Consider the following 26,452-nt stretch of genomic DNA (forward strand, 5'->3'; position numbering starts at 1 on the left):
GGCATGGGAAAGCAAGTAGGTAATGGTGACTTTACCACAGAGGCAGTCAAGGAGACGGTTGCTGCTATTTCATAGTAGGTTGTCCACTCCGATGTCATCGTTGATGGGTTGAAGTAAAACATTTCTACAACATATTTCCTGAACACCCCAAGGAAAGGTCTGTTCCAGCTCAGAACCACAGCAGTAGGTCCCAAAGGGTAAAGTGTCAGATCCTTTATTCCAGTGGGCACTGTAAACCAGAAATTATGGTTAGTAATGTGCACGTGTTATCAGCTGCACTTTATTTTAAAATGGTATCTTTCCTTAATCAAGTCCTACTTATTTCTGTTTTTTTCACAACTTTAATTCCCAAGAACATCTTGGTCACAAGGGGTTGAATACCATTTTTTAAGCATTTGTCCTCCAGCTTAAAACCACTTTTTCAGAACTGGCTACGGACCACTTGGTGTTGGCTGCTTAGCTTGAGATAAAGTACACGGCTTGCTTTTTCATAAATGGAGGGTTCCATTCTACTCTGAGAATCAGGATGCTTAGGAGATATTTCAAGATGCTCAAAAACAAAAGCATCAAAAGCCAGAGCACTGCAAGACAGGAAAGTTTTCATCTCTAGCCCTCCTTCCCTGGGGAACCTAAAGGTTCTGTCATGTATTGCTATTCTTGCCTCACAGACAGTGACCCTGAGAAAGAGGAGTCAAGTGATTTGAAGAATGTCACATAAGGGTCAACTTCTGCAACCTGTATGGTCTGGAAAGCAATTATCCTTCATGACTTCACTGAGGCCACTTAAATAAGGACTTAGTGCTGACATTTGCCAGGGTTGCAGAGCCCCAGCTATTGCACACAGGGTCAGAATCTAGACCAGCACCCAGATTATTTCAGCCCATGTTAGCACACGATTGCCTTTACCTTTATAAATCATTTACCATCTCCTTCCTTTGCTTTCTCTACACTGCTAATACTCACCCTGTGAAAATGAGCCTTACGATAAACATTGGGAGAACTGAATACTTTTTAAAGTGCATTTTATTTTATTTGACTTTCCTTCATTGTTAGCCACCACAATTTGTTTTTCAGTTCTATTATTTTAGCATCAAATTCAATAACCCGTTATGAAAACTCACACGACTGTTGTTTTACTGCATAAAAACAGTCCCTTTGAAATAAGAAAGCTATGAGATGTTCTGTTTAGAAACTGATTGCCATTTTGAGTTTTTTAAGAATCTTTCACGGTTGTAAGGCCATACAAAAGTGGAAAAAATGAAGCAACTTATTTACTTTGGGTATACATGATTTTACTTTTGCAAAATAAAAGTAGAACTTTTCAGGTTTTTGATTTAGAGTGAGAAAGAAGATCAAAAGCTTTTGTAAAAACTGCCCAATGATAGAAACTTTAATATTAAAGTATATATAAATATTTACTTATTAATTTTTCCTTTACTGGAATATAGCATACTTATAAAATTTTTATTCAGACCGAATTTGTGAAAATATATAAGAAGATTGCCTGGAAAGAAAAGGCTCTCACCATAATCACTAGGCCACATATTGGCTTTTTTTTAAGGATTAAATTCTTAACAGGTTAACATTATTTTCTGTTTCACTTTCTTCCCTAAATCACAGAGAGGAAGCAGCATTAAAAATACTGAAGATCTGTAACTTTCAGCCACCTGCTCTCCCACTGAGCAGACCTTTTGTCAAAAGGAGACGCTGGGTGAGGCAGGTTGAGTATTTCTCTGCAAATGTAACTCTGTACACTGAATCTCTTTCTCTTTGCCCTCTCTCTACTTAATACATTTTGTTTAAGTGGTAATCTTAACAAAATAAATTACACTGAAACGAAAAGATACTGAATTCTGTCCTAAATGACCCTTTATAGGAGCCTGGTGGAATCCTAAATCACAGGCAGTGGCTCTGCCTGTTGGACATGAAACTACATTCTTGAAAATGTTACTGTCAGTCTCAGAGGGTTCTTCTCATTTTCAAATCCCAAAGCAGAGAACAACACCAAGATCCACTGTTAAGAAAATCAAGGCATGGTCTACAGGACTTAATGAATATACTACCTGTATTCAAAAAAAAAACACCCTAAAAGCAAATAAACGCATTTCATTCAGTAGGCTCAGGGGTTTACCAATGGAAAATGTGACAGGATCAGAAGGAGGTCCAACCAATGGTCCCTTCCGTAAGTAAACCACAACTTGGTACTGGGCACCAGGAACAAGATTTTCAATGAGGCTGCTGCTTGAATTCACCTAGGAGGAGAGGAACTCATCAGATATGAAGCACTCACTTGGTTAATAAAAGAATATTGCGACTGTACTTGAATGACTCCAGTTACAAAAGGCATGAATCCAAACACATTGGCATCGACAGCAAGAACTCCATTCATTAAGCCCCACATGGCAAAACTGTGGAAGCGGTCAGGACTGACTTCACAAATGATCTGACTCAGAGAATTGCACTTGCCCGGGTGCATAAGGTCAGCTATCTCACTGCAGATCCACTCTCTCCTACTGTCAAAGTTTATTAAAATATTCAGGCTACATTATTCATTTTCAGGTGGTATCATTCAGGCTGGAGTATTTAGACCATGTGTTTTTAATTAGAGCCTGAGGCTTTCCACCCGTCATCTGATGCAGCTCTGTGAGCTGAAGGCAGCATTTTGGGGAAGCTGTCTTCTGAGTGCATCTACTGAGTGACTCCATGGTGAAATCGGAGAGGAAATAGTCTCTGTCACCTCCCCCCCACAGAACTACAAACTGTGACTAAGGGGCACCGGGATTCTTCTCGTCAGTTTGAAAACATCACCGTTAACATTTTTGCTCTGCCACACCAGGTTTCAGTCAGAGCTGGAGGAAGAATTCCTGACCAAGGGATTCCTGGTCTGATACGACACGGAGAGGCTCATTGCCTGAAGACTGCACTAACAGCAAATGCACAGAGCAGCTTTGAGGAAAAGCCTTCACACATCCTTTCTAGAGCTGCAGGCTGGTATTTCCTACTAATATTTTCTTCACAACCTTTCCAAAGTCTGTATCACAGCCACCTCTGCACTGGCGGTTTACTGCAACGCACACGAATTCTATCAGTGCCAGCACAGATTTTGTGAGGAACAGAATTTGTCTTTACCAGCTGCTCTGGAAAGCTAAATCACTTTTAAATCATGTTAGAAATTTATAGACCTCTGCACTGAAATTTGCTCTTTTCAGCTCATCAAGGAGAATTCAAACCAACAGCTATTAACAGTTCCAGGTACAGTAAGTTGATAAAATTTGATACAAATATATGTAATGACAGAAAGAAACAATTAACTGTATTTAGACCTTTCTACCTACTTGCAGTAAATACACATTTGCTTTTACAGATATCTTGTTTATTCACAGATTAACTTTAGGTACCAGTTTTTGAGTTTGTAGATGAGTTCTGAAGTATTTACTAAATCATAAATGCATATATTTGTGATCTGTGTTTATAATCACTCACTGTATTTCCTTCCCATTTAAATGACTGCACTTTTTAGAAATATAAATAACAATAACAAGCTGATTCTGAAAAACAATTCTCAAATGGTCATGAAAAGACAATCCCAAACATTTAAATTCACAGCTATTCCTGAAATAAAACTCAGAATTTTTACAGAGATTAATTTTAAAAGGCATTTTAAGGGTTGAAAATTCTCCATATTAATTAACTTGCAGGGTTGATCACAAAGCTGAAGGAGAGGAAGATTTACAGGGAGTGCCAGCAGTCCCCTTCCATTCCCAGGGGTGGGCTGAGGGTGCAGCAGGGCAGCACTGCAGTCCCTTGCAGACTCCTCCATCACACACATTTAGGGAGCCAGACAGAAGTCATGGCCCTGCTCAGAAAAAGGCTGTATCAGCATCTTGGTGGGGTCCCTGACATGTGGGCTAAAACATCTTTCTAATTGAAGCCACGTGCCACTGATCTATCATAGGCACAGAGTCTGATGTGGGGTTGCACTCACTAAGGGTTTCAAGTAACAGAAAACAGTCAAGTTTTGGGGTTCAGGACCCCTGATGATTATAAACACAACCCATACAGCAGCCCTGAAGAACTGTTGTCCACACAAATCACAGGTGGTCTGAACTGCTATTTATTTCCCAGTGCTGACACCTTTTTCTATGGATGAAAAGGAAAGCTGACTTCTGATCATCCCAAAACTTCCAGAAAATTTACAGTCAGGTTCTGTATTCAAATGTGGGATAGCTAAGAAATAATTTATGCTACTTTGACAATAATGATGCATGTGAGCACCTCACTAATACAAATGTACTGCAGCATATGCCTGAGTGAAGGACTGGCCACAGCAAGTCCAGCAGAAATCCTGTTTTAAGAATCCTGTGGTGTCCTGCACATTTTCATTCCCGACTGCTGCGCTCTCCCCGCCACTCTGCACCAGCCATGTCCCTTTGGACTGCAGAAGGGAGCAGCTGCCACTGTCCTCTGCAGCCTGATAGAGCCCTGGGGCACAAGGATTCTAAACAGCAGGACGACTTTCTCCTGGACTGGAAAATGCTCCGTCTTCTGCCCCTTACCTCAGTGCAGTAATGTTTTTCAAGCCTCTGACTTTCCTTTTGCTTCTGGCAGGTGAGGGAGAGCACAGACACGATGGTGCTGTTGCCACTGCTCTCGTGGGACGCCGTCCAGGATGTCAGGGCAGTCGTGGAGCTCAGCACCGTCACGGTCACATGCTGGGGCTTCTCAGTGAGCTCCTCTATCCACTCACCTGTGGGGCCTGGGACATGTTCCAAAAGCACAGGTCAGCAAGCCACTCTATCCACTTGAGGCACTTGTGATAAAACACCCCACTTTCAGGGAATTATTTATTGCTGGTGAGGGAGGTTGGACTGGCAGCTGTCCACCTCCACAGCCCGCAGGCAGTAGAGATGGCAGCCCTGGGAAAGAGCCTGAGGTTGCTGCTCATGCAGCAGAGCTGATGACACGACAAACGTGACTGTGAAAATTCAGATTGCAGTATTCTCTGTTGCTTACCAGAAACCACCCAGCAGTATCAGATTTGCTCCAAGGGAATGCTTAAAAGCAGTGACAGCCAATAATGTACAGATCATTGACCAATATTAAAGGATAAGCACACAGAATTTTTCGCCTCTCCACATACTAACACACCCTCTGAGCGTACCACAGCCTTGAAGCATGAAAATCAAGTTCACAGAGGTTACCACAGTGAAGAATCTCACTCTCCACCAGACTTTTTGGAGCACTTGGTAGAGAACACAGCTTTAAATATAGATAAAAGAACAGCTTGGAAAATAACTTCAGCCAGACCTGGTAAAAATTTAGTATTTCATGAAAGTAGCCCATTTTTCTTGTCACTTTTAAGTGATACTTGTGACAGCTCTCTCCTTGACATTCTTCCTCCGTGCAACTCCAGTGGTAATTTACATTTATTGATAAAATAAAACAAATGCCAGAGCAAGAATGGGGTTTAAGATCGGCCTATAAGATTTGACTGCTATCTGGATGTAACAAAAATATGTAACACAAGCCAGTAATTTGACAGGATGATTCACTGACCAAGTGCTACAAGGAAAAGGTAAGACTGATGCTGTGGGCAAAATTTATTCACAGCAGCAGACCCACACCCACGCAGGTGACAAAGAGGAATTTGATTATTAGATTAATCTCTGGAGACAGTGGATGTACAGGTAGCTCTCACTATTCAGAAACTGTTTCAGCACTGGCATTAAGGGAGCAGAGATACCTCATGTCATGACCCAGAGTTGTAGTCCCCACACAAAGCCTACTTGATCAGAGTCATAAAGAGGAATGGAAAAGCAATTTCAACCTGAGAGCATTTGTGCCTATCTCCAACCCAGCATTTTACCAGAAATACATATAAAAAATATCTAAAATACTAAGGACCTTGTGTTTGACAGAATATATAAGACAACTGCCAAGAACCCTCATTTTGTTTTAAAGCCTCTAAAACTAACTGACAAAACTCAAAAAACCAAAGGCTCTTATGTGCTACATGTAAAATTAAAATATCATTACATTCCTATAACAGTTTAATACTTTATACACAATGAGATTCGAATTCATCCTTAATTCAGCCATCCATACCCCTATACTTTGGATTAACATGTCCTCATTTCTCTCAGGTCCACAGTTAGCACACTTCATGGAGAACACTGTTAAATACTGCTTAATGAAAATCTGTCACACCTTGCAAAAAGGAGTAACATTTGGTAGTAATAGTAATGTTACATATACCTTTATCTACTTTGATGCTTTCCATATAATGAAGCTGTCTAGCTATTCCTAAAGAAAAGTAGAAGACAGTGAAATTACAAGAGCAGAGATCCTCTCTCTCATGTGTTGTTTTCTCGATGTTTTCCCATTCTTGTTTTCTTAACTATAAAGCTGTTAAGAACGGGAGCAATAGTGCAATTGCTACATCCAGTCCAGCATTATGATTAAGTCTAAATACTTAGAATTTGTAGATGTTACGAGCTATTAAAGGCACAATTTTTATTCATAATATACTGAAGTACTAGAGTACATTTCCTTTTAATATGAATTTTTCTGCCAGCTTTAGCTACTGTGTCTTGTTGCAGCGTTCACGGTTTGGGAAGGCATTATCTTCCCACATGCAAAATTGTGCAGTGCTGAGAGCATTCCCCTTTCTCATTCCATGGGCATTCTCTGGGGTATATCTATTTCCTTTTGCAGAAAAAGGTACAAAGGTGACCACAGCCATTAGAAGGATAATGGTCTGAATTCACCAACACCTGTCTCACTTGCTGATCTAATTGTCAGTCATGGTATTAGCTTACACAGCAGCGTATGATTACTTTGTCTTTTACTAATCTCCAGTTAAGAAACTCTGGGATTCTAAAGGGAAATAATAAATTACTTTTTCTCCTTTGAATTTAGCAGGCTGAACCACTTCATCTACTGTAATTTGCTCAGAGACCATGCCATTTCAGAGTTCAGTGTTTAATTGTGCAATTCCCATACTCTCAGCCTGAGCTGCCCTTCATCCCTAACCCAGTATGTACTCCAGGAGTAAGGAAGTTAAATATTTCCAAGACTCTCCATAACCACCAAATTAATTCTTGGAATTAAATCCTCACTGTGAGAGATGCAAAAGGGTGACTCGTTTCAGTGAGCCACTTCTGAACACTGACTCCATCACATCACCTGCTTTCAGTTCTTAAGACTGCCAAGATGGCACAACAAAGGCCCATCCAGGCAGGTTGCAATATGTAACATATTTGCACTGCATTTCCTTCCCTGCAACAGAGAATTCCAGAAGACCAGGCCCTTGTGATCCATCAGCAGATGCCAGAGATGCCACAGTGGTCAAACTCTGCACGTTACAGCTATGTTGCTTAGGGAGAAAAAGATGGGTTTGATGAGATACTTACTGATATAAAAGCTAAGTGTTTTTGCTGATTGACTTCCCCGAACTTCACAAGAGCCAGAGGAGCTAAATGTTGTTACAGACAACTTATATTTTCCTGGTTCTTTCAGCTCAGCAACAAATTTGTGAGTGTCCTCACTCACTGTCAAAAATTCAGTTGCGTTCTCTAAATCGGGGGGGGGAAAAGAGTGCAGATTAATTGAAACTTGAAAGGTTCCAGCCACCAAGAAAATTATTTACATCAGAAATTTTGTTTCAGCTGTGGGATTAAAAGGCATCCAGAAGGACTGCATTTAAACAGTGTGGCAATGTGTACAACAGCATAAATCTTGTTTAACAAAAGAGAACTGCAAACTGCGATTTACTCCTCCTCCCTCACTTTTATGTTGCCCAGCCAGAAGTAGATGCTATTCAATGCAAGAAACGCCTCAAGAAATACAGGGGCTCTAACAAAGCCCTCTGAAGCACCGTACTAGATAATTAATAATTTGTAGAGGAGACAATCCACCAGTGGAGTTACAGAAAAGAAGCATGAGGAGGGCACAAGGCTCTGCTTTACCTTCCCTTTCAATATTGATATGGAAGCCATCAAACGCAGTAGGGGGCTTTGGGGGTAACCAGGTCAGCACCATCTGCACAGGAAGGAAGGGAGGGGGCTCTGCTGTGGGTCTGCCAGATGTGTTGGCCTCACTGGCTTCATAATCACTGGAAACTGCATTGACAAACTCCTCTTCCCCCTCGGATGACTCGGCTTCGTTAGACCACCAGGATGGCTGCGAGGTGGCCTCGTACTCGGTGCCATTGGAGCTGTCATCCAGCCAGGCTGCAGATGTGTTTGAGGCTGGGATTTCAGCTGGGCTGTCAGAAGGATGGCTAACTTTCTCTTTCCTTATGATTTCTTGTGGTCCCATGAAGGATTCTTCCGCAAAATTCCCACTGTGCTCTTCCCAGTTGTTTCTGTTGATTGGTACAATCTGAACAGAAATGTTTCGAGGTGGGTAAGGAACTAAAAGAGAAGCAAGGGTTAGTCTTTTAATAGGTATGTTCTGTACACCTTTAAATGTATTAATTCCCCAGACAAATAACAATTTTCTAGGGATTGTTTGAAATAACTTGTTCTTACTAAGATTCTCCCTTCTCTTATATATTCTTATACATATACCAGAAGTGATTCTAGTGGGATGAAGACGAGTATAAATTCACAGAATCATCACAAGTCAAGAATGCCAGGAAGTAAAGTAGATGTGCAGTCACAGTAAATCAAACTTGAGTGCTATTATAACAGCAAGGCTCCTCTAGTGTGAATTTTTAACAGTGAATCTACATCTATTTTATTGTGTCTTCCAGGAAGATCTTGATCATGGAAAAAAACCCCACCTCTGTAGAAATGAAACATATATGCAAAACTCATATATGGCATAGCTCATATTAAAAAAAAACAACCTTCACGTTGCTGTAGGGCTTTTCATATGCTTTTAGCAGCCACCTTTTCACAAGCATTAAACATCAGTTTAAATTTTAATATTTGTGAAAGCTTGATCTTAAGATTTGGGTCTCCACAAGACAAGATTCTGGCACACAAAGAAGTTATTTCAGCTGATGCCAGGACGTGAACACACAGCATTTTGTCTGTCTCACTGTAATTGCTTGTCTGCCTTTCCTTACACACTCTAACTGTGAGTAGCCTCTGCAAATAATTTTGCCTGGCACCTTTTAAGCTGGCACTTTACAGCACACTAATTTGTTCAGCTCCCATCCCAGCCACAGCCACTAAGAGAAAACCCAACTCTACATTCTCATTGCAGTTCATGTGAAAAATGAGCGATGGGAGGGCAGCAGGAAAAAAAAAAAAGGTGATCCTGTTGGTTATGGTTCAGTATCTCAAGAACTGTATTTAGGATCTTCAGGATGGAACTCAGCTGGCATCAGTTGGCTTTGTTCTGTCCAAGGCAATGGACCAACATGAGTGTATTCATCTGAAGATTTGGCCTTTTGATTTTTATCACTGGTTCATTTCACTTTGGACCTTGATAAATGTCTGCGGTCCAACAGATTAACAAAAAAGTTTTGGGCACTGTCCCAGGACCAAATTAAATTAGTTCTGGACCCTGAACAAATGCAATTTTCAGCCTCTGCAACATTGCTGTCTTGGAAATTAAAAGTTCATGCTTCAGGGCACAAACTGGCGGCCAAGTCGGGCAACTATGACATTCTTCTCCGTGCTGGGAAAGTGCACAGTGAGGAAAGCCTTCTCAAGCAGTTTAGCTATGATTCAGCGCACAAGGAGAGAGACCAATAGAGATAGATCAATAGTCTGCTCAGTGCAGCTATTCCTGTGGCTTAAAAATTAATTCCTAGCAGAAGGCCCAGGATATCTCACGTGAAGCAGAAGTTATTTTCTAAGAAGCAAGCTTTTATGACAGGAACACCCACACAAATTTCCCTCTGCAGGGCTTGTACACACAAGCCTATGGAATAGCCACAACATCCTCCTCCCTTGCTCCCAGGACTGCCCCCACACAGACCCTCCTCTCTGTGGGATCAATCCCCTCCCCAGAGAAGCAAGAAAAGCAGCAATACAGACTTGGAAGAAGTGGTATTGGTAAGAATTGGTAAGAATTTTCTTCACCTGTTCTGTGCTGTTTGGGCTCATGCTGGACCCCGCTGTATTCCACGAGCGTGCTCTTGTTGAAGGTTGCTTCTGATACCAACTGAAATGTGATGTTACTGTAGCATATGCCTGGCAGCCAGTGATTGAAAACTGTTTTACCTTTAAAGAAATCTGCAGAAGGTTTAAAGTGAAAAGAAGAAAGGAAAAAAAAGAGGATAATGCATCAAATGTTCACTTTCTGATAATGTGACTGCACATGGTGAATGGGCAATGTTTTAGATGTTTAAACATTTTTTCAACCTGCTCTGAGACATGAAATTGTAATAATTCAGTTTGCCAACACTTTTCCTGGCTGTCAAAGCCACTTTGCTACCAGAAAATAAAAAAAGAAAAAAAAAAAAAAGGGCCCAGCACAAGAAACATGAGCTGCTTTTCACCAGCAAGGGAACTGAATCTGGCAACCTGCTCCACATGACATTGAATATCTCAAAGAGCATCTGACGGTTCCTGCAGACCTTTAACTGCTGCACGCAAAAGCCTCTTTGGTCTTTTGCTGACTGAGGCCCAGCGTTCAGGGGGGACGTTCAAAGGAACACCCGCCTGCCATCGAGCACGAGCCACCAGCACAACACGTGTGGGCTGAAGAGAACTTTGCTCAGGGCTATCTGGCTGTGGGAAGGAGCATGCAAGCTGATTAGGGAATCTCCTAATTTAGGTTGACTCTTTTATTTATCAGCAGCTTTAGTGTTACAGCCCCTGGAACCATCTATTAGCTGCAGAAGATAAAAATTACTGCTGGCATCCCTTTTGCTCTCTGGAAAGAGGTCACCTGTATTTTCTGCTACAGTCCAGACTTTACCCTTCCTAACTTTTGGCACTTTACAGCATTGAAAATGTGATTTCTAGCCCCACTTTGTATTGTAGCAAGGAGACTCCCCAATTTTCTGACCTCCTTTCTGGAGGTGTGTATCTCCCTCTGCTGACTTTAAAGTGAGTTTACAATGACCAGTTTTCTGTTTTGGGATCCTTATTTCAGTGTGTAAAATTCAACTCGGCACCTACTGGATTGCCCAAAGGCATTTTACTGGCACTATGGAATGTTAAATCATTGGGATTTCAGGGCCCACAGAGTATGTGGGTGCCTTCCTCACCTTTTAGGGTGCTTCCTACAGGACAGCCCCGTTTATATCTCTGAGACAGATACTGTGCTTAAGCTATACTGCAGGGCGAAAGTTGTAAACAAATACATGAAAAGGTTCAGTTACAAACAGATAAAGAAAGAATTTGCTCTTTTTAGATCATTTAGATGGTTAGGTTGGTTGTTTGTTTAGGCTGGCTGTCTAGACTGTTAGATTGATTGCCCTTGATTAGATTAGTCTAAGAACACTGAAATTTGTATTATGCAGGAGGGTTTATTAGCTTAGGGACAACACTGAATGCTGCAGTAATGTACTATATACACTGTCAGCACTGTGTCACTGTATGCTGATACAGAATTTGGCTCCAGGTTTGGTCCCGTGCCAACAATCAGGTTTATTGAATGGGTTTCCCTCCTCTGGGATATCCCAGAGCTTTCCTATCGGCTACAGACCAAAGACCTTCGTCAGAGGGAAGAGCCTGGGAGCTTTTGTATTGCTTTGGACTGACACACAAGCACCAGCACCTGGGGATGCCTTCCCAGGCTGATTTCAGCCTGATTACAAAAATCCAGACCACCAAGTCTTCCTCTAAAATCCAAAAGAAAGAGAGCATCACTAGAACTAGTATTCTAGCAATTTAAAAATCCCAAGTGAACCACCAGCTCCATTCAAAGACCCATCCCTTACTTCATGATATAAAAGCTGTTACATAAAGACATTACCAGAAATATAAATACATGTCAAAACCCTACCTAAGACCACGGTTTAAAATGTTTCGAGCAGAATTAGTATTGAATTTTAGTGAAACAGTTTCCTCCTACCTTTGTACAGCATTGTTCGGTAGTCTTTTCCTTCCCAATAGCTTATATTTACCCTGGTAAAAACATTGTACTTCTCTGGGTACTGAATTTCAAACAACACTCCTGTTTCTGGAGATGGTTTGTAATCATAGATAGAAACATTGCTCACTGGAAGTGGTTCTAAAGGATGTACAAACAAAAAGGGGAAAAAAGGAAGAAAGGAGCGGATTAATAGGCAAACTGAGTTCTTTACACATATACAATACCAATGAAAATAAATGGTTTTGTAGGTACGGCACAGACACTCTTAAATCTACCAGGTGATATCTGGGGCTTCACTGAGGTGTGGGGCAAAGCTACCTGGGACATTGACAAAGCCAATATTTCAGTATTCCCCTCCCTCCAAAGAATTGATCTTCCTAACACTTACACTGTAAGGGAAAAATTTCCATATTTGACATTCAAAATATGTTATTATTTAAGCACTCACAGTCATCACCTCAGAAAGATTTTCATCTTTAAAACTTGTCAATCGTGTGAAAGTGCCCAGACAAAAACATCGCAACACTTGAAACTGCTGTGACTTCAGCATAAATGTAGAGCTTTTAAAATGAGCTGAGAAGATTATCAGTGTAATGGCCAAAGGGAGCCACATGAATGAAGATTTTCTATTTTGGTATCTATACATTTCTTTATTTCATGGGTAGTTACACAGCCCCCATTCCTACCATGTAAGAGGGCCACCACCTTTAACATATTTATCCCCATCAAAGTTCTACAAACTAAACAGTACCATTACCATTATTTTACAGATGAAGAACCGAGGTACAGAGAAATAGAGTGGTTTATTGGATGGCACAGGGAAAGCCTGTGCATAGGAAGGAGCTAAGTCAGGAACTGCTGATCTAATGCTCTGAACTCAGAGTCAGGTAGGCTGCAAAAACTAAGAAAAATATCCTGTGTCCTGTCATCTGAAATCCAGACCAGTATAGCTCCATCAGCACAGGAAAGCCATGCTAGTTCACTGCAGCTGGGAGGCTGGATTGTTGCTGACAATAAGAGAGCCACATTTTTATTCAGCCTTCTCTATTCATAAAAAAACCCCAACAAAAACTAAAAAGAAAAAAACACCTTTTTTTTCAATGCTCTCCTCAGCAAGAAAAAATTGACAGCAACCCAACTAGCCTGTGGTTAAGAGGTCCAAGCAGATACTCAAAGCAAGGTTATCCTGTTAGCTGAAATTTTTCCTGCTAACATATTTTAATAGAGATAGTTAATGCAATTAGGCCTACATCCTTAGAAAGATTAGCATGTTGATTTAGTTCTTGCACACTACAGGGATCAGAGTGCAAAATTTAGGCTGTTGATTAGCACGGCATTAGAGGACCTGTTTGAGTTCAAAATTCTGCTGCCACAGGCCCTGGAGAAAAACTAATAAAATATTTTTCACCAAAGAGCATACAGTCACAATGGGCAAAAGAAAGAGTAGATGAAAGGGAAGATTAGTATCAGTATCAAAAGTGGAATTATCCTGCAGGAGGTAGGGTAGGTTAATCAAAGGTGGAAAAGCAAGACTGGAGTGAAAGACAAAAGGAAATCCCAATGACCAGTACAGTACTTTCACTACAGCTGTAACTTTCCAGATGTGATGGGAAACACAGAAGAAAAAGCAACTTGGAACAAAACCATAGATGCAAACAGAATCTCTCACCAAGACCAACGTGTCATCATTTCTAACTTTGCCAGAGCATGCAAATGCAATGGTGTGGGATTATGAAACTATTTCTTACAGCAAAGGCACCCAATTATCTTTGTCAGATATATATCCATATATTTGTACATTAACCAGATACAAATAGAAACTCCCCATCTCACAGATACCAACAGGCACTTCAGTGATGGGATCTGTGAAAATTCTGCTGACATTTCACGATAGCCTAGAAACAAATAGGAGTAAAGCAGATCACAGGAAACAAAGCCTACCCTCTTCCTTCTGCCGACACTCCTCCCATCGCTTATTCCGAAATAAACAGTGGAGATGACTGCCCACATGACCAGAGGGTTCATATCACAGCTCACACAGCACATGAGAGTAGTTTAAATGTCAATAACAATCTCTAAATAGCACAATGCTTATGTGCAGTCATCTCTCATGTTAGCGGGTGTGCCCTGGGCTTTCTCCTGCTATCTCATTCACATCTGAGGTCTCCTCATTTCTGAAAGAATTACTGAAACTTTCTTATGCCAGTGATTCAATTACCCCATTTATTCCTTCCTACAACAAATCAAATAAAGGATGGAAGTTATATTCATTTTTAATCCAAATGATTTTTCCTCCTGATGCTTTGATTTAATTAACCAACAATTGAATTAAGCGGTAATCACTGCAGACTCTCTTTCGTGTTGCTATCTTCCGCTCGCTATCCTCTCCTTGCTCATGGCTGATGTTAGCAGAGCTGCATGAGTGATATAATGCAATTTAAAGATTCTTCCATTATCTTACTTCCTTCGGCACCAAATCTTCACATCAAAAGCTATTTGCACACTGTGAAATTAAAAGAACACTCAGCAGATAACCATCGTGTTCTGTCTTTCACTTACTAATTGCTCCTAGGGTTATTAAAATTAAAGAATACGTAAAATGCCACCCTTTACTACCTAGATTTATAATTCAGAGCATAAACAGTCTGGTCTTTTTAATTTTACCATTTTCAGTGTTTAGGATGCACCTTGTCACAGATTTCAGGGGCTGTCAAGAAATAGCTTAAATAAAGTGGAATTACAGAAATATAATACTTAGAGCTTTATAAAACCTCTGTACTACATTGAATTCGTATTTCAGAAGGGACTTAGTGCATTTCAATGTCCCTCTAATAGTTTAAGGCACCTCTTCACTTACAATCTCTTTATTTTTAGACTTGCAGATTATATTACACACAGAGAGACAAGATTGCAGGACCAAGTCCTAAATCTGCCATTTTTCTCTGTGTCTCACAATCTACTGCTTCTGTAGCAACTGCTTTCCCATCTTATCTGTTAACAGGAAACTTAACTTCTCTGTTTACCCTGGACTTTCCAGCACTTTGCATTTAGCATATAACTTGCATTACACAAGCATCAAGACAGCACAATAAATGTGCCTAACATGTTCCTCAAATGTCCTGGGAAATTCTGAATGCTAAATCCTCCATTAATGCATTCACTTTGTGTCAGACACATTAATATCTGCAATTTGGGGGGGGGGGGGGGAGGAGGGGTGGGGAAAGTACTGTGAAAATAGGTACCATATTTCAATCCACATCAATTTGTTTGTAATATTTGTAGACTGGGTCACTCCACAAATTGAATTAGATTGATTATTGTGGTAGCTTAGACATAGCATTACATGTAGGACTGAGCTCAACTCCCTTGCTTCTCACACTGGAACGCAGATTAATCATTATTTACCTCCATATTGTGACTTTTATGAAAAAGATGCCCCATTAATGGAGTGACCTAACCCCCATGGGTAATTCCCTTTATTCACAGGAAGAAGTTGTGAATTATCTGGATGACACTGTTCATACATCTGTATGATTACCAGGAGTAAGGCACAGCCAGGGTAAAACTTCCATTATGCTGTAAACTTTAGGATGTTTTATCTCTTGTTAAAAGGAAACCATCTTTGAGATTAAAGAAGATGTTGTTTAATACTTTGGGAACATAATGTTCAAGTTTATGATAGGTAATAGAGATCTTGTGCTACTGCTTACAAAGGGGGAATATAAGTGAAAATAGTTCCTGAGAAATGATGATACATAGTGCCATTTCTACACGGCCCCATAGGATGATAAATACAAAGATGACACAACCTAAAAAATAATGTTGTTCCACGAACAAAGGCATAGCTATTGTTCTTGAACAGATTTAGGCCAATTGTTTAGATCCTCCTTACAATGGAAATTACAGCAGGAAATCATATGGTTGCAGTTCTTTCTGTTTCTTTGATTCTGATGGAGAGCTTTTTCCACCCTAAAAAGAGGATAACATGGTTTATTTGCTGGGAAAAGCTGAGCACTAATGGACCTAGATGCTATTCTGAGTTACATTTCAAAGTTAGGGCTGCCACAGATAACCAGCCCTTCTAAAGATGTTTCACATCATCCTTTAAGAAAGAAAAACATGAAGGGCTGAAGTTTCACATTTCATTAGGGGAAAAAACCCTCTGAAGCTCCGAGTTAAAGAACTCTGATCCATTAACAAGGCAGAGGAAAGGACTGGACCTGCTGAATCACTTCCTGCAGCATCTGGCACAATGACAACGGAGCATTAACCGGGTCTAATGCCAATTACTCTCTGAGAGCTGGAGATCAGAGTCCCAGGCAGCAGCCTGTTGGTCTCTCGAGGAGAATACTTTTTGTAGGAGAGACAGAGGCACAACTCTCCCTGAAGGGAATATATTTCACAGTCATGTATGTAAGGAATCATCAGCTCTTGAAACAATGAGACATTTACCACTCAAAACTCCTAATCGCCAGCTAAAATAAAAGCCAGGCAGAGCTGCTCTTAATCACCATCAGAGCTCCTCAGATCTGGATTTCTCCAATTCCCAGCAGAGACACATTTTTCCTGCAGGACACAATAGCTTTGCAATGTACTGCTTTCCCCATTCCTTCTAATGTACAATTTTTTTTTTTTTTCCTTCACAGTATAAAGTTGACAGTGGATTTGAAAAAAAAAAAAAAAAAAAGAAGAAAAAGATGCTATATGGGTATGACTCACCCTGGGAAGAATAAAGTAAGGCTTCAAGCTGGGAAAACGTAGGATGAATGAGTGAGAGTATCAGTCACTGGTATTACAGATGTACTCTTTATTTATCTCATAAACTACTTTAAAATCAATTAGTAAAAAGGTGAAACTTTATTTCAAATATTTCAAAGCACTCGATTAATTACATAAATTCTGGAGTTACTCCTTACCCACTGAAAAGCCAAAGCTCCAAGAGCAGAGGAAAGCAGGCCTGAAATAGTTGTGTTAGATACCAGAACTACTTCTAACATTGTCCAGACTGAAGACTGGAAGGAAGGTCACTTTGACAGGCAGAGCATAATCGCACTCAAAGGAATCTGGCCAGCAGGGTGAGAGTCTCACAACTATTCTTGTCAAAACCATTGCAGAGATCTTTAAAAAGTGGTCAGGGTTTCAGCTCTTCTCCTTCAGTGAGAGCCCAATTTGGCTGAACACAACTTTGCTACAGAATCAGGAGCAAAAAACACCATTTTGTGCTCAAATTCCATGTTACAGGTTTCCTATCTAAGAGTTTTCAAATAGCTCATCCTTTTCATTACAGCAATCTGGACCACGGCGCCTAAACAAGGAAGTTCTACAGTTTGTGGTGTTTTGATTAACATGAGAAATTATTCCAATGAAATTATTCCTATCAGAGCCGATCAGAACTGTGCAGACTTGTAGAAAAGGACCAAATGAACAATGGAACCTCAAGTGGTAACATATGTGCACGAATACGTGCGTGGATGTGCTTACATGCACGTGCAAGACAAGGAGGTGATCCAAGACAGCCGGCATGGCTTCACCAGAGGCAAACTGTGCTGACAAATCTGGAGGTTTACACTGCATAGGAGGAAAAACTTCTTCACTGAAAGGGTGGTCAGGCACTGGAATAGCTTGCCCAGGGAAGTGGTTGAGTCGCCATCCCTGGAAGTGTTCAAAGAATGCATGGAGGTGGCACCTGGGGACATGGTCTGGCGGTGAACTTGACAGTGTTGGGTTAAGGGTTGAACTTGATGATCTCAGAGGTCTTTTCCAACCTAAATGATACTATGATTCTATGTTATATGTGTATTTCTGTGACATGATTTTGTATTTTTATATGTACATATTTATGCCCATACATTTACGTGAAGAGTTACACATACACACACATACATATATATATAATATATATGCCTATCTATAATGTATAAAATACATATTTTGTTAGCTTTCCAATGCTTTTCCAGCCAGAAACGTTCAAGGGGTAAAACAAAAGTCTTCTCTTAAATGGATTCTTCTCTTGCTTAAAAAGTTTCAGCCTGTGAAGAGACATAGCCATTTCTTTCCAATTCCCTTAGATGTAGCATATTGATGGGGGACGTGAACAGGAGAAAGGAAATGTCATCAGGATACACCATCGGAAAGCAGAGGTCTTCCAGGACTCTCCCTGAATTCCTAAGTAGGCAATGCCTTTGAGGGACCTTGGTCTCGTTCTGACAAGCACTATTTCGTTACCCTGTGTGAAACTCAAATCTCCAGCACACGGCCACGCTGAAAGGCTGCATCTCCGTGCACAGTGTCCTTTGCAAACTCCAGGAGATCCCAGAAACCTCTTGAGAGTACTGTCTTGGGAATAACCACATTGGCATCACTGGCTATCCTGCTTGATTTATTTTGTGGCAGCCTAATGAATGGGGTCAATCTGCCACTGGTAAAGCTCCCCTGACACCAATGAAGTTAGAACAGGAATTAATTTGGTACTGGAAGCTAATTGCAATGTGCCATTCTTTCATGTGTAAGATACAGAAGGAATAAGGAATAACTTAGATAGTTACATGTCTTTGCATGATTAAATAAGCCAAGAATATTAAACAGTCAGACAGCATATGGCAAAAAGAAAAATACAAATCTATCCTAATTATTGTCTGCCAAAAAAATCAAGTTAATTCATAATCATAAAATTATGTAAAACAGGCAGTGGACAATACCAATAAGAGGGGAAAAAACCCAACAACAAACCAAGTACAACCCAGTGGTCACTACAGGAGTTTTTAAGATCTCTTCTCAAAACCTGAAGGGTACCGACACACCTTAAAAAGCCCACGCTGCCATGCTGTCTTTTCATTCCAAATTTCCTTTCAGTTCTGTAGCCTTGTGCTCCAAAAGATGAACCTAGGAGCAGAGGCTGCTACAAGAGAGCCAGCACTCATCCATCTGCCTGACAGAAAATATCACAGAGGAGACTGGATCCTTTCCCTTCCAAAGCTCACAATTTACAACCTACTTTTAGGGTTCAGTACATGCTTCAATGCTGCCTGCAAGATTGCCCTTTCTTTCCCATGAACGTGGTTGTCTCTCTGGTGAGATAAAACCAGAGAAATCCACTGCTCTCTCTTTGTTACACATTTTCCACTGGCAGCACTGGCTGCATGCCACAATCACTGCTCCTTCCAAGGTCTGGGGGAGCAGAAGAGGTCACAGCAGGAAACCCCAAGATGCTGCCAGCACACCCCCATAAGACAGGTGGTGAAACCATCAAGCCTTGGAGGAGGGAGAGTGATCCAGGATATGCCCTTGGAGCCATCAGACTCAGACTTTTCCAGGAACACCTTGTGGAAACCCCCTGAGTCACAAATGGGAAGCCTGGGGCTGGCTTTGATGGGCTGAGTGACTCTGGCTCCCTTCTTCCTTCAGAGATTCCCTGCACAGGAGCGTGTGCACCATCTGCCAGCTTGGATCACACTTTCTCTGCTCCCAGAGACCCTCGTGGGCTCTGGAAATCAAAGAGCAATGAGCCCTGCTGCACAACTCCAAATGCAGCATCTAAAACCAGCTAAAAACGCATAGTGAGGCATTTTTTTTTCAGTTGTATATGACAATGCATGCTTCAATTATTTTCTTTGAAGAAAACAAACATAAAATAGAAAATTGGATTAAAATTACTACTTTGCTTACAAGGTTAAAGTAGTCAAAGGAAAGGAAATTCAGGCTGCCTGTGAATCCTGAAATTGTTCAGTACTTGCATTACTCAACAACATGATACTTCTTCCCATGGGGCCCTTCATGGTTTTCCTCACCAGGGCACAACTTGAGCACAGAAGGGAAGGCTGAAGATGATACACATGATGCAAATTGATGATACAGATGATGCAAAATCTTCTTACTCCTAAATTTTAGGAACCTCACTCAATAACACATGAGCCTGCTTTAACATGCTCTGAATGCTGTTAGAGTGGATGGTGTTTCCTCATTGACACAATAATACAGGTACAAAAAATCGTAACAATTCCTCAGATGTAAGACAACTGAAACTACCCATACATTCCAAGGTGCCATTTAGGGGAAAAAAAAATAATATCTGGAAATTAGTCCTGTTCCATCCAAACAGATTTTTGTCATCTTCCAGATGAAGAAATTATTTTATGTTCTACAAATTATTTTCAGGTTGGCACATGCAACCCGTCCTGGATCAACCTCAGAGCCAGAAGCACAGCTGGAAATCTGTGGTACTTTGTATGGTGACAGAGCACACAAAATCACACATCTCCCCCAGGATCAATGCACCTGGAAATAGTAACAGACAGGCTACTACAGATGTGTTCTCCATCACAAACACCTTCAGCTGTACTGGCACAAACACATGGTTTTGGTGACTGGTGTCTGCTTTCCAAGTTTAGCACTGCCTCAACATATTAGCAACCAAAGAACAATGTTACAGCATTTAAAACAGGATAAAACTCCCCATACAACAGGAGTGCTTACACTGAAATGTCAGTCAACACCTGTCATGCCCTTTTACCAGATTTTTGGAACTCCTGGTTCAAAGGGTTTAGGATAAACATCTGAAAAGGGGGGTTCGTTCATCACACTATTTTAGTATGTCACACCTCAGTGCTCAGGAAGGGTCAGCCAGGGGAAACCTACAGCATTGCCTTTCTTTTTGCCCACAACTTGTGAATTTTCACTCACACATTGTCAGGACTTTTTCCCTACTGTTCTCACACAGGGGTGCATCCTACACACAAGCAGGACCCACTGAAAAAACCCAACAACCACCCAACCTTCTTCACAGGAAGAACTTCTGGGGAAAAAAGCCACACACAAAGACAAGAAACAGAAGAAAAGAAGAATAAGGTGTTACTTACTGGTTAACACAGTGATTGATCTCGCTGACTTGGAAACCATATTTGAGTTCACTACCAAGAGAGTTACTATGTAATACAGGCCATGGTATTTGGCATTAAAAACCACAGGGGCGGGTAAAGTGCTATTGAATTCGTCGAACTGGAAAAAGTAGTTCTTGGATTCTCCAGCTATCTTCACAACATATACAGAGGATGAGCTCACCACATCTGATGCTTCCAGGGAGACAACGATACAATTGTCTTCTCGGACAGCAACTTGGAAAGGTTCTGCATTCTACAAGACAAGAATAAAGAGTTTGCTGAAGTAAAATCTAGTATTTTACTTTCACCTATTTCCCTCGATAGTCAAAAGATACTCACGTTATATTTGCAATAAAGTTACATCTTATATTCTACAAGAGAGTTAACATCAAACAGGAGCAATTATTTCAGGCTACAATTCACAGTCAGCCAAAGCCCACAGGTATCTGATTATCAGAGGCCAGTCTCTGCAGCAGAGGCTGGATCCTGCTGTGTGTTTTCTGATACTCCAGATACTCCATTCCTTACATCCTGAGGAATAAAGCCTCTGTCATTCTTTCATGAGGAAAGGTGAAGTAGAGCAGAAGAAGGATGAGATTGTAAAGGGTATCAGGGGCAAGAGGATTTCCGATAAAGCCTCAAAGTCATTTAAATCCCAAAAAAGGAGGTGATTAAATCAAGACTCTTATCTTGCAGAAACAGGATCATATATTCCTCAATGCAATATATTCTGAAAACCTACAACTGAAGAATAATTTTTGGCACTGCCTAAGCTTTTCCAAATATGCCTGTTCCAGCAAGTACCAAGTGATAAGCAGCTCTCACTGCTATGTCCACAGTTTTGGCTGGCACTTTTCACTTCCTAAGCTACAGCATTTAATTTTCAATATTTCTTTTATTAGTAGCAGAGAGAAAGGAGCAATTTAACCTTGTTTTCATATATCACGAGCATGTTAAGTCATTGCTGGCTGAAAACATTTTCCTTTTTATTAATTTCAAACCAGCTGTCAGGAGAAGCACTTGTTCTCTACAGGAATTTCAAAACAGATTCATGATCATTAATGAGAAGGAAAAGTTCAAGCTTACATTAAGAGTTGCTTTTTTGTTTATTAGACCACACCACAGCTTATAATTTTTTACCCCCCTTAAAAACTGTAATAGCTGGTATTTTCAGTTCCCAACTCCACAGTATTTCTTTTTCCTTCGTATTTCACAGGCTGAGAGCTCTCAGGGAAAGGTGCAAAATCAAGGTTAGTTTGCAATTTATTCGATCGAGTTGCCCCTGTACCAGAGAGGTAGAGACCTCCTACAGAGATTAATTCTAGCAGCCTGATTACCTCCTATCTCCTTGTGGTTTTGTTTAGTGGGAATTTTTCCATGAAAACAATATTTCTAGGATTTATGCTGCAAGAAGCAGGATCCCTATTTGAAATTCACACACATGGTGTTGCCAGCTCCCAGAATTCAAAAAAACAGCTCAACAAAAACAACAGCAAAAAAACCTCCTAACAACAACAACAAGAAACCCACCAAGAAAAAATAATTTGTTCTAGGAGTGTAAGATTTAAAACAGCAGCAGTTTGTCTTTACAATTCATGGTATTATCATTGGGCTTTGGCATCTACAGTGTACCTAATGTTACACCACCCTATAGGCCAAGCTACAGGCTTGAGACAAAGGCCCTAAGCAAACCCACTCATCTGATCCAGCATGAGAACAAGGCACAAAGCATATAACCAGTCCAACCCAAATAGGATAACCTGTCTGGACACCTTCAAGCCTGAGATTAAAAACAGAGGCAATGCAACCTCAGCTGCTGATCTGAGGTTCACTTTAATTAGTCTTTTAAAAAATTACTTTTAAGTTGTTAAAGTTGTATCTGCCAATGTTATCAATGGGAGAATATTTTGGTGCAGAAGTCTGGGTAATTTTTCACAGATGGCAAAGCAACTGTTCCAAATGGCTTACAATATAAGACTACGACTACATAAAAGCTTCCATGCGTTTTCCTCAGCCTCAGCTGAATTCAAAAGGCTTACCCTTGAGTAGATCAAAACTCTACACTTCAAGTGGTTGTATTTTGCCTTAAATCCCAGTCTAGCATTTGGATTCACACAGATTCAAACCTTTAACTGGACATTATGCTTAGATCTGGTCAAAACCAAGTAGAGTTTCTCTTATTCTTCTTCCTCCCTATTTTGCGCTCACTAAGAAAATGTGGAATTAATCCTACTTCAACCCTCCTGCTGTGGGAAGACAGGAGAAGGAAGGCACAGATGAGATGGCTTTCCAAAAGCACATGCAGTATTTCATCACAGAAGCCATGGTTGTCTTGCAAGACCGAGCAAGGACTCACCAAGGTTATTTCTACATAAGCTTGAAGTTCATGTATCTGTGGGTTTTGACCTTCCATAGACTTGCATTTGAATGCTTCACTAGAGGAAAAAGAATGGTGTTATCTCTCAAATTATTCTGGCCTTCCCTTGGCCTTGGCACTGAATTCCACAGTACCAACTCCACGTCCCTACCTTGCTACGCAGAACCACCCAGCAGGGCCAAACCAATTTATATGTGCCAACGAACAGTTCAAAGCAAGCTCCTTATAGCTGGTTGTGCTATAAATCATTTGCTATGCTAACCAAGTACAGCTGGAATTTAAGCATACAATTGCGGAGTCATGGACATTCCTAAGATATAATTAGATGCTTTCAGAGAATGCTCATATGGGTTGTGATTTTATTCTTTGACTCTTCCACGGGTATTGTATTAACCATGATGAAGACTGTACTTTTATTTTTTCCCCTTAATGTTCTCGTGAATCCACAGCAAGCACCATCCAGCAAATGATTCATGAGCCTTCTACAACAGCTCTCACACAATTAGCATGGAATGCCTCTGCTAGCTAAATAAAACTCTCAGATGGATGCTGTTGTTACCTATGACAATACCTATCTGGGGTAAATAGCTTTTTCTGAGTCCTCTATCACCTTAAGCATGTGGGGATTGTGAAATGATAGCTTCCCTGCTCCATGTACCTGTGGTCCAGATGCTTTGGAACCACTGCTGCCATGATGCATTTTTTTGAGGGCCCTCTCTTTAGAAGCCATGTGCCCCATCCAACCCCTTCCTTTACCCATCTGCAGAATGCATCCCTCTCTTGAGTGGTCCCCTTCCAGTGGCTATGTGTCCCTCCTCCACACCCCTGTGTGCTCACAGGCTTTTCAATTGCTGCACGCATGGGACACACGGCTTGTGGGAGACATCTGCTGTTTCATATCCACTGGCTCTTAAAATAACTTTCATCCTTTAATTTCATCTTCTAAGACTGGAGCGGCAGGTAAGAGATCAACAAAAAGAATTGGCAATTAACATGTCATAAGACAAAATCATTTATCTCCTTTGGAATATGGATTTCACTCAGGCAGTGTTTTAAAAGAACAGACCATTCTGGTCATCCTTTCTTCATGTTGAACAAGGTGAGGGTTACCAGCCAGCACTGGGCTTGTGATTTTGAAAAGAAGGCTAGGAAGAAACCTGAGTATTTTCTCTAAGCACCACCAGAAGTGACAAACGTGCCCCACTTAACTAGATTGTAAAGGCAGTGTGTCTTAAGACTGACAGCATCAGTATGGTAAATACACATTTCATTACTTCTGGTCAGCTACCTCCAGGATTTAATTTGCTGGTGTCACAGCTTGAGCGGCTGTTTCATGCCTGTGGGGAAATTTGGCAGGGCGTGTGCATTCAGAACCCAATGATTAGCTCCAACTTCCTTCCTAGTTTATTATTACAAGCTCGTGCCACGATAAAGCACTTAGGAAAAAAAAAAAAAAAAAGAAGAGGAAAGTAAATCCCACAATTGTGATGCCTGTTCACAGTCATTTACAGAGCAGGGATGAGTCATGCTAGTGGAATTTCCAGCCAATAACCAGGTCCCAATTAAAATAAAAAGCAAGGGGAGGCAAGGAGATATACAACATATCGAATAAACAATATGCAAAGAGTAATAGGAAAATAAATGGTGTGCAGCAGAGCTCAGAGTTCTTTTTCAGAAGTTTATATCCTCAGTTTATTTCCATACAACGGAATGAGTTTTACACATGAGGAAGAGATCAAAGCTGCAAAACAACTCCTAATCTTAAGTACTCTGGCTTTTGAATGCCTCATTCCGAAACACATCGTGCCAGAACCCAATTACCAGAAGTGCAAGTAGTTACAAGTTCTGCTGACTTTAAGAGGAGCTGCGGACACTCATCAGCTCTGTAAAAGCAAAGTACTGGTAACTACATCTCATTATCTAATGCTAGACAAGTGGAAATAAAATCCCAAACAAATCTGACTTTTGTCAGCTTTTACTGAGTAAATCGTGCAGCATCACAGAATTTTCAAAGTGGACATCTGAAATCCCAAAGCAGGAGCAAATTTTAAAGCTACAAGGATCTACTTCTTAGCTACCATTATGATCACCTACTGTATGATGCTGGACAAAAATAACCTCAATGCAAGTACAAGACAATACCGAACACTATATCCAGACCTCTTGGATGAAATACTGGCAATTTTCTGAGTCATTCTACTACACTCTGATACATTTTATGCTGGTGGCCAATAATGCTAATTTCATTCTAAATCATACGATGACTCATTCTCACCACGATTCATCTCACTTAATCTTAGGTACTTAAATGGAAACGACTAAGCCAGCATGACCTTTTCAGATAGAATACCTGTGGATTCATCTAAGGCTGGAATTACTTTTGAAAATGCACTAAACAGCCTAAGGGCTGATGGTCCCAGCTGGGCAATATTCCTGCAGCCCTCTGTCACTGGGTGCAGTGAGTCCAAAAAAGACAGGACTGGGATGCAGGTTTCAGGATTTTGGCCTCTGCTACAGTCTTGCAGTGGTACCTCCACAGAAAGCACATAAGAAATAAACAGTATAGCAAAACATGCTTCCCTGAAATTGCTAGCTATCCTTATTAGCTCCTGAACAAAATAGGTAAAGACATCCTTACAGAACTTAGGGAAATAACATCCTAAGCTTTCCACGTGTTCCAGTGAATTCTGGAGCAGGCATAGACCTGAGTGCTGACAGCAAGAGGAAAGGATTGATGTGATCTTCAAAAGCATGAACAAAAATGTTACAGCCTTGCGGCAACAATGTAAAGACTTTTGGAAAAAAAAAAAGCCTATTTATTTCTGGGGCTTTTGTTTCTACCCTACACTTTCCCACAGGTTGTGTAAAGATCATCCCTTAATAAACACTCTTCAGAAGAAATACTCCATGGGAAAAATGCAAATCTGTATAGTTAAGATTTTCCATGCAAAAAGGAATATTTTAACATGTAAAAAGATAGCAGAAGCTGCAGTTCTCAATAATTTATGGTTTGTGATTCAGGTTAACACATCATTTCTGGCATTCTGCTCTATGAATAGTGTCCTCAGCCCTGTTGCTATTCTGAGTCTCAAAAAGCCAGTAATAACAATCCTCTGGTCATATTTTATAAATGAGCTTCCACATTTCTTTGCTCTGGGAGACAGCTTTTAAAGGGACAAGTATTTTTTCCCATCTCTGC

The 26,452-nt window shown here is 40.7% G+C and overlaps 1 protein-coding gene across 3 annotated transcripts in view; it reads right to left on the reverse strand.

Moving 5' to 3' along the window:
* Positions 1-26,452, reverse strand: part of PTPRO (protein tyrosine phosphatase receptor type O) — a 145,197-nt gene that overhangs the window by 40,972 nt on the left and 77,773 nt on the right. For 2 of the 3 annotated variants that reach the window (XM_032107826.1, XM_032107825.1), the window contains exons 2-9: positions 20,856-21,129; positions 11,980-12,138; positions 10,038-10,190; positions 7,968-8,414; positions 7,413-7,574; positions 4,557-4,756; positions 2,132-2,252; positions 36-229 (exon numbers count right to left, since the gene is read on the reverse strand). In XM_032107826.1, coding sequence (XP_031963717.1) covers positions 36-229; positions 2,132-2,252; positions 4,557-4,756; positions 7,413-7,574; positions 7,968-8,414; positions 10,038-10,190; positions 11,980-12,138; positions 20,856-21,129 — 1,710 coding nt within the window. The remainder of the gene's footprint in view (positions 1-35; positions 230-2,131; positions 2,253-4,556; positions 4,757-7,412; positions 7,575-7,967; positions 8,415-10,037; positions 10,191-11,979; positions 12,139-20,855; positions 21,130-26,452) is intronic. The other variant, XM_032107827.1, reaches the window with a different exon arrangement.

Source organism: Corvus moneduloides, chromosome 4, assembly GCF_009650955.1.
Source record: "Corvus moneduloides isolate bCorMon1 chromosome 4, bCorMon1.pri, whole genome shotgun sequence".
In the NCBI taxonomy this organism is placed as follows: Eukaryota; Metazoa; Chordata; class Aves; order Passeriformes; family Corvidae; genus Corvus; species Corvus moneduloides.